The following is a 9,736-nucleotide window of genomic DNA, read 5'->3' as shown; positions in this document are numbered from 1 at the left end:
TATTAGCCAATATACAACCCTAATGAAGAATAATCAAGCCCCAAGACCCTAGTAATCTCAGTCTCTGTTCTGGTTTTGGGAATTTGTTGAGACCGAGACTTCGGGAAACTTTACTACAAATAAGACAAGTGGATTAATTGATCCAAAATTCGTTACTAGACCGGAGTAGTTTTGACATGGTGTCAGATTAAAACAGAATCAACCTAATCAGAATCATGCCGTCCTTAGATCAGTTTTTTGATCGATTTACCAATTTGTGCTATTCATATGACTTCAAGCAGAGTTGTGATTGCTGATGTCGGCGATCGAGAGAATCGTTCATTGATTTTATCGGCCATTGTTTTTTATCGCTCGCCCTTTTTGTTTGCTAACGTTTTTGGCCGACCAATAAAATCAGGCCGTTTCTCAACTCTGACTCCAAGTTATCATCCAATCTCCCAAACTCAACTCAACAACATTCATATCCAATCTACTCAAAAAACAAACAAAGAAAGTAAATTGAATACAAAAATATATAAAAAATCTTGACAGTATAACGATCGTCTTCCTTTTTACAACACAAACACACGCAAACATCAACAACTTCCATTCAATCCACTCAACATTGATCGATAATTCACATAATCATACGAATTTAAATGACCATCAAAAAATAAAGAGCATCTGTGGAAATGAATAAAAAAAAAAACTTATTTGTTCATCACAATTTATGTTTTGTGGCTACTTAAAAGAGCTTATTTATCGTATGTTAAATGAAATAAATTTATGGGAAATGATTATTATTTTGTTGTGGCATCATTTTTTGAAGGTATAAAGTACTTTTTTGGGCTTTATAAGTTTGTTAGGCTGATTTGATTAATGTACTTTAAAATGCAGTATTTAACAATATTAAGTATGTATAAAATAATGGGATTGTATTCATCATTTTTAAAAGTTGTGCAAAATGCAGTGATAAATGCGTTGGAAGATTGTTGAGTGGTTGTTGAAGTAAATGGAAGTTGAATGGCAAAGAAAAATGCAGAATTTTGTTTGAAAAATTGTCATAAAATATGGAAGGTTAAGGTGTGATCTTGATCTGACATTTAACTTAATGGAGGGCAATGTAGGGCAATGTGTGTGCCACGGGACACTAGAATTCACTTATTTACTGGAACCATGCTCTGATTTGGAGCTTAGATTACTACAAATGTCCTTCCATCTGATTTTATTACTTGCCAAATCACAAAGCTTGCACAAATCCTCAGTTTTGACATCTAAATGCCATTCCTTCATTACCTTTCCACGCAATGTAGCTCTTGGAGCACCAGGACGCATTTTCCCGTTGTGGATTCCAGTCAAGCGCGGTAAAGCAAGCTTGTGTCTCTCTCCCCAGCTACAATACTATTGCGGTCCATTAGTGTGCTTCTAGAATTTTTGGGAAATATTATGAACCATATGCCGTGTGCAGCTGACCACCAAAAGGAACCATTCACTCATTTTTACCCATTTTTGAGCTGCTACAAAATCGAAGTCGTTCACTTATTAAGGTCACATTTTAGGGAGGAAGAGAGGACCTCCCTAAAATGTGACCTTAATAAGTGAACGACCCCCAGGTGTACCGCGAAAAATTAAAAGTTGCCCACCCCAGACTTAACTACTCAGTGTCTCATTCTTCTTATTTCCTGTGTCTTTAATTTACTCAATTAATTTAAAATAAATTTCTTTATCAATATTCATTCGATCTTTCCTGTTGACTCGAATTTCCTTCAGCCAAATACAATTTTTAATGCATTTTATTCAATAAACATTTTTGTTAAATGCAATAAAAAGTAGTAGTAATATGCATTGTAAAATGTTCATTATCTTTATTGGAGTTAATAAAGTCAATATTAATTGGGACAAAAATTTTATTAATTTTATTAACAATAATAATTTTGCAAGAAATTATCAAATGAAATTTTATATGAATTTTGTACATAAAAGTACAATTTAAACTGGATATGACTAAGATATGACCATAAGAAGATTTTGGCAAATTTGTTGAATTTTTTTTGCAAATTCTGATATTATTTTAAGATTATTTAGTCATAAAATCAATTTTTAAGGATTAAAATAGGGTGTGTATCTCTACTTGAAGGCATATGACCTAAAAAAAGCTGAAAATCAGACCCAATCCAAAATAATTCTAGTCCCTAGCCAGATTTGATAATATTCATCTTCAAATCAGAGTTAAGTCGACACAGTACTTTCTGGGGTAATATGTAATGCCTCATTTTCAGCTCCGAAAATTACACGGTGTAGAAATGGCCCAAAAACTTACCCCAGACCAGCGTGACTTTAGCCGCATATTCGATCTCAGGCAAAATTCAAATCAACCTAGGCTCGGATTTTTAGCCATTTCTACGCAGCGTGCTTTCTGGGTCAATGATCTTCCTTACTATCCTAATGACTCTATATAAGCCCAATCATAATGCCACATAATGCCTAATTCCCATTAAATTCACTGCAAGCTTAACTTACCATCAAATTGCAGATCACCAAATAATCATCTTAAGAAAATAAATTAACAATTTCAATTTCTTTCAACTTTTCCTTTCTCAAAATAATTTTTAATGCAAATTTGATATTCCATAAAATGTCGATTACATCACCCAAAAATCGAATCCAAATTGCGTATTGCCAAATTATTATTAATTAAAAAAAAATGTGAATAACCAATTTTTTTATTTCTCACACGCGGTTTATTTTTCGGTTATTTAATTTAAGTATCATCGATAATTCAATAATTCACACCATATGTTCTTATATTCCATTCAATTATGGCACAACACAATAAACGCAATTCAAATTAATAATAAATAAAAAAATTAAAATAAATAATTACGCAATATCTCTCAATAATAATTTATTTTCATATTTATCTCGACTCAACAATGAAAGAGTGTTGCAGCACGAGTGTAGATGCAAGTGAGCAGGCCACACATCGGTGGCTGAAAGAGTATTTTGAAAATTGGGATATTTTGAGTGATTTTGGACAGGCATTTTGGGTGTGCTGGTGATGAAGTGTTGGTGATTAGCCAGCTTCAGATGTCTTTTTTGCTGGGTTAGTCTTGCAGGTCAATTACGAGCCATAGTCTTTCTCAGATGGCATATAAAGCTGGCTTTATCATTGGCTTTCATTTGTCAATGTCCAATACCAAAGGCATCCTCTTAAGGAAGGCTTTTAACATAATTTATCCTTCCCGAAAAGCAAAAATTCGCCCTCTAGTCAGTGTGACTACGAATAAGTGCAGGATTTGATATAAATTAGGCATTATGCCACAATTGATCCTTTCAAAATAGCTAAAATGAGCTCTTGACCAGTGTGAGTCTGATTGGTTGTGGAATTTGATACAAATCCAGCATTACACAAGAGTTACGTCAGCTTAGAGCCGAATTTTGAGGATTTTAACCGAATTGTGCTATTTGGGGCTTATAACAATTGATGAAACTATGCAATGGAATGCAATGTGATGCTTAAGAGGTTAAGTTAGGTTAAAATTAGTAATACTTACTTGCCTACTTCCTTGGCTGGGGCGGACGAGGGCCCATTACCGTACTGTCTGAAGGCAGCTCTATCCTTCGAAACCTTCTGTCCAGTTTGGGATATTAAGGACTCTATCGTCTTTTTCAACAAATTAGTAATACCGAGTCAATTTCATCTATAAAACCCATTAAAATTGGAATTTTTCATCAATGCATATTTAGATTGTCATAAAGCAGTTCTAGAGCTCTTAAGGTTCACTTTCATCACTATATGACCTCCTATGCTCATCCATAAAGACCAAAATGACCATCTCCCAGCCAAAATTCCTATCTTGCATCCCAAAATGCGCCCTAAACCTCCCATAGTTCCAACTAAATACCCCCACATAAATATTTATCACTTAACATATTATTTTTTTTTTAACTCAATATTTTATTTAATTAATTCAACGAACAATTTCGAATGTGCAGCCAAGGTAATAAATGCATCAATTAACATAAAAATTTCATTGTGGTAAATTTCATTGTAAATTGCCATCAACACTGATTCGCTCAATAATTGAATGGAATGAAAATAAATGACGATGTTTACGGGTGGCATGAATAATATGGGCAATTTCCACTCAACGTGTTTGTGTGTTGTAAGGCGAAAAATTAAAAAAAAAATTAAAACAATTAATAAATTTGTTGTGTTAAATGAAAAAAAATTCATTAAGCATTAAATGCCGCGATGCAGTGTTAATTTTTCACTGAGAGTGAGAATAATGAATGCTGCTCGATTGCAGCGACTACCTTTCTTGGTGCAAATTAAATAATATAGTGATGGAAAAGGAATTGTGCGATGTTCTTACATTTGCAGCGATTGACTTATATGGTACTGATTTTAAATGAATTTTTCTATCGCTCAAGAAGGTATGTGAAAAGGGAGACTCTAGATCAGTGATGGAAATCGTTTATTCTTCGTCGCATCCCTTGGATTTAAGCCTCGATAGAAACCTCATTCGGCATATGGTTCATGGCACTCCAAAGATTTTTGGCTTCACACTAGTATACCGCGACACACAGGTTGCCAACTTCTGTTCTAGGGAGTCTCTAGTATGGACCATTGTTTAAATCAAGTTTACCGATTTAAAAGTAAAAGGTAAAGGAAAAGTAAGGTAAAAATAAAAATTGAAAAATTATGAGAGATTTTTAATTAAACTTTAAGATTCGAACTTGGATATTGTAATTAAAATTAGTACTTTATGTATTGTACCATTAAATTCTGTACCTGAAATAACAAAAACTTATTAACCTATCAATAATTTAGAATTCAAGTGACTCGATAGTTTAGTGGTATTTGCTTAACTAGATCTGAATTCCTATTCGTTTTGGCGGTCCTCAGATTATTTTCTAGAGCTTAACTACTAGGGTTTATAGTAATAATCTTTATTTTACCATAAAGGTATTTGATTTACAAATGAAATTGATACAGTTGAATTTTTTGGTACACAGTACTTTTAAATCACATTGATATATAGGATCAAGTTAACAATTTTTCAAGTCAAAGAATAGACGTCTTCACTCTGAATGGTTGACATCATCCACTAAAATTCTGGATATCGACGATGTTGACTAAAATTATGATTTCGGTCAAGAACCTCATGTATTCATCTCCTTCATTTTAGATGCGCAGACCTGTAGATTGCCTGCAATTTTTGACGAACCCTATTTAAACTGAATCTAATAGCTTACTTTTAAGGTATATTGACAGGAATGTACTTAAATTTGTATTTGGGATTCAACTATAAATTGTTGGTCTAGAATTGAGCAACAGATCTATCGGATTCTCACTAAGGAAACTGTAATTAACCTTAGTTACTTACTAATTTACTTACTTACTTACTTCGCTGATCAAAAAGATCAATTGTGAGCCAAGACCTCCCTTTGACATCTCCTTAAGTTGGCTCTATCGCTGCCTTCCATTTGCCAATTACCGATACCAAATGTCATGCTATCTTTATCAACAGCTTCTTATCTCCATGAGTTGTAAATTACCTTAAAATTCAAAACAAATCACAGTTTCTGATCATAAAGTCTGAAAAGCTTAACATACCTTAAAATCCTCTCACAAAAAAGCAATCGGCCAAGAAAAAAAGCTCTCTCATCCATCCACAACCTGAAAAGAATGGAAAATCAAAATGAAATGGAAATGAACATCTATATAAAAATAAATACATATATATAAAAAAGCATTTAGTCAGTCAGATGAATTGAGTTTTAATTCAATGGTAAAAAAAGAGAGGGAACCACAATGTTTTATTCATTCGGTATTTTTATGGGTTAATGCTTTTCCACCACTTTGCGGTTTGTTTACACTCACAACTTTTGCCTTTTTTTTATTATTTATATCTCTATCCTGTTTAATGTCTATGGATATATCTATAGCTATAAATGTGTTTATTTCACATGATTAATTATTTTTTATTTTTTTGTGTCTTTCCTCAACAGCTGAAAGTTATCAATATCAATTGCAATCAATGTGGCAAAAATGCTGGAATAGTCAGAACCTGATTCAACATATGCGATTTCGTGAACGTGGTCCACTAAAGTCATGGCGTCCGGAGACAATGGCTGAGGCTATATTTAGTGTATTAAAGGAAGGTCTTTCATTATCTCAAGCTGCTAGAAAATATGATATTCCATATCCAACATTTGTTCTGTATGCAAATCGTGTACATAATATGCTTGGACCGTCAATGGATGGTGGAACTGATTTACGACCGAAAGGCAGAGGGAGACCTCAAAGAATATTACTTGGTATATGGCCTGATGAGCACATCAAAGCAGTTATTAAAAGTGTAGTCTTTCGTGATGAAAAGAATTTGAAGGAAGAGCAAATGATATACGGAAGACAGTCGGTATGTTGCTTTATGTCTATGCTAATTACGTTTAGAGTTGTAGTGCAGGGATTATGAAGAGTTTCAATTTCAATTTTTTATGGAGTTCCATTGAAAATTTAAAAATTTAAATTCTTCAAAACCGTTAAAAATTTAAATACTTTAAAAATTTTTTTTGAATTTTAAAAATCCGTTAGAATTTAAATTTCAAAATTCCGTTAAAATTTCAAATTTTTCAAATCCGTTAGAATTTAAATTTTAAAAATCCGTTAAAGTTTGATTTTTTCTAAAACTGTTAAATCTCTCTTGTTAACAATTCTAGAAACCATCAAACTAACCGATCACATCTCGAAAAACCCCTGGCACTTCATACTTCACATCAATTAATTAATCCCACTTAATTAATTCTCTTTATTCTTCTCATCACAGCCATTTCCCTTCCAAGATGCACAGCTAGGTTATCCAAATGGCTTAAATCCACAAGCAACAGACTCAATGTCACCGGATCTCCTTGCAGCCGTACGTCAACAAATGTGCAATATGGTCGATGCAGCGAATTTTGTTGCCGGCTTTAATCTCCCACCGAATATGACAATTCAATCGATGACACCGACACTCGGTGGTAATTCAAGTAGCAATATACCAAATCCAAAAGTTGGATCACCTGCAATGAATTGTAATCAAATGAATAAGAATGGCGGTGAATCAAGTAATTTACTTCAAATGCCACGACTTGGATCACCAGCATTACATAATTTACCACAAGAATTGTCACTGCATGGATTACAAAACTTATCACCAAATGATGAGAATGAGTATCGTAAAAATGAGAAATCAATGAGACTACGGAAGTCATTAGATGAAGAATTTGAGGATCAACATCAAAAAGGATTGAATAATAATCGATTAAGCATAACGAAAATGAATTCACCAAAAAGTCAGAGTAAAACTCCGTCAATTGAGGCACTTGAACCGGCTGTAAATTTAGCAATCAGCAGTCAATCATTAGACATGTCATACAAGTCATCGCGGAATAGCAGTGACGGTAGTGTGAATGGTGAGGACATCACACGATCGTTTCGGAATGCAGCCGTTAATCTTGGATTTAAAGACTCGTCACCGATTAAGTTAGAACCGCTCGCTGATTGTCGTGAATAAGAAACTTTTCCTTTTTGAATGTTAAAAAAAAAAGTTAAAAAAATGCAAAAAAAATAAAATAAAAAATTTTTTGATGTCATTTTCACAAAATTTTACAAAACTGAACAAAAAATGAATGAAGATAAATTAAATGGAACTGAAAAGTTTTGACATGTGAAAAACACGGATGGGGGTAGGATTACAAATTTGTATACACGCAAAAGTTGTAACTTCACCCATAAAAAAATAATAAATGAAGGTAAAAAAATAAAATGTTAATTTTAATTGTGTGATTTTCCAAATGCGAACGAAATAGAAATGAGGAAGTGGGAAGTGCTGGAAATTGACATGCTGAGCTAAAAGTCAGTATTTGGGGGAGTTTTGGGAGGGTTTGTGAGGATTTTTCAAGCTATAAGAAAATTTCGGAATTATTTTAAAAAAAAGTCCGTTAAGATTTGAAATTTCAATCCAAAAGTCATCATGACCCCCCTCAAGACCCCCCCAAAAAAATGAAAAAAAAAAAAAAAATTAAAAATGATCAAAAATTTACCCTAAGTTTCCCCAAATTATACAGTTGAATAAAGTTGTCCGTACCTCATTGACTTCATTTAAAATTGAAATAACGACTTCAGTACATTATTCAATATAAATGAAATTGAAAAGTGAGTTCGATGGAAATAAAAAAAAATCACACATTTACACACATGTTAAAATATCATTGATAATTAATGTTACACAAGAGCTACCAGAAGTAGTGAAATATAAAAGAATGAGAAAGCCAACAAAACAAAGGAATAAAAAAACAGAATAAGAATCGTGTATGATGTAAGAATAAATTAGTGGATGGCAGGGATGGTCGTGGATGGTGTTGAGTAATAAAAGTTGAAGATAGATTGTGGAAAGAAAATATGAATTTTGAATTATTGAAGAATATTTTGAAAAATTAAAGAAATTTCAATGTTTTTTGAATTTCAACTTTTTTTTTGAAATTTATGAAATAAAAAATTTAAAATTTCTAACGAATTTTGAAAAAAAAATTGAATTGCTTGAAACATAATTTCAAATGTAATTTTCAATTGCAATTAAAATATTTTAAAAAATTGGAAAAAGTTTAAATTTTTTACAATTTAAAAAAAATTAAACCTATCTTAAAAGGTCTGAACTTTTGTAAATTTTTTAAAATTTTAATTTTTGAAGTGTAATTTTAAAAAACTTTAAATTGAAAATTAATTTTCAAAAATTGAAAGCAAAAAACTTCAAAAATTAAAAATTAAAACTAAAAATTTCAAAAATTGAAAATTGAAATTTGTTTAATTTTAATTTAATTTTTTTTTAAAATCATCACTCGACCACCCCTGCCATCCACAAGGCAAACAATTGAAAAAAAGAAGGTGGAATAAAAAATGCTTTTAATGTTTCTAATTTATAATTTATAATAATAATGATAATGGAAGGAACGCTATATAAGTACGTGGAATAGTCAAGCATTATTTAGTAATTTTTAAAAAAACAGAAAAAAAACAAGCATAAGTATGTCTAAGGTGTATTAATAAAAAAAAAAGAAATAATAATTTTACGTTACTTTTTAACATTATTACAATTTCGGTTCTCTTTCCATCGCTTGGAAAGCTCATAACGAGCGATAGACTTCAGGAAGTCAATAATAATTTTCAAGTTTTTTTTTTTTTAATATAATTTAAGTTTCTTTATAATTTTATTTTGTTATTATTTTTTCGGGAAGCATTAAATGTGTATATAGGTAGGCATAAAAATACAACATTTTCACATTTATTAGGAAAGGAAAATGATCAATTCTCACACAAATACACACACACACACAAATTACATTACGTATACAGTTTTTTTTATTATTATTTTTAAATTATAATTATAATAATTATTATAAATATATATATATACATATAGATTATATGATGAAATAAAAATGATGGAAAATGAGAAATAAAATTATTAAATATAGCAATAGACAATTTATTATTTATAATTTCATGGAAGGAGAATTAGAAAAAAATAATCGATTTGAAACTTAGTTGGATTTAATTCTTTTGGTTGGATATTCTGTGAAAATTTTCTTATTTTTTTTTTACAAATCGCCGTTGAATTTTTTTTTGAATTTAGAACTTATGATTTAAAATAGTTGCAATATGTACTGTATGAATTACATTTTGAGCAAGTTTGGAGCAAGGTGAGGTAGA

General features: G+C 31.2%; 1 protein-coding gene across 1 annotated transcript; it reads left to right on the top strand.

Moving 5' to 3' along the window:
* The first annotated feature begins 4,326 nt into the window (after positions 1-4,326).
* Positions 4,327-8,356, top strand: LOC139090114 (protein bric-a-brac 1-like). Its single transcript, XM_070639813.1, has 3 exons — positions 4,327-4,378; positions 5,995-6,404; positions 6,813-8,356. Exons 1-3 carry the CDS (start codon positions 4,327-4,329, stop codon positions 7,539-7,541), a joined length of 1,191 nt encoding a protein of 396 aa, XP_070495914.1. The 3' UTR covers positions 7,542-8,356.
* The last annotated feature ends 1,380 nt before the right edge of the window (positions 8,357-9,736 follow it).

The sequence above is a fragment of the Chironomus tepperi genome, unplaced genomic scaffold (assembly GCF_022539635.2).
Source record: "Chironomus tepperi strain 1889 unplaced genomic scaffold, CSIRO-AGI_Ctep_v1 contig_214, whole genome shotgun sequence".
NCBI lineage: Eukaryota > Metazoa > Arthropoda > Insecta > Diptera > Chironomidae > Chironomus > Chironomus tepperi.
This window is presented reverse-complemented; position numbering and strand designations above follow the sequence as displayed.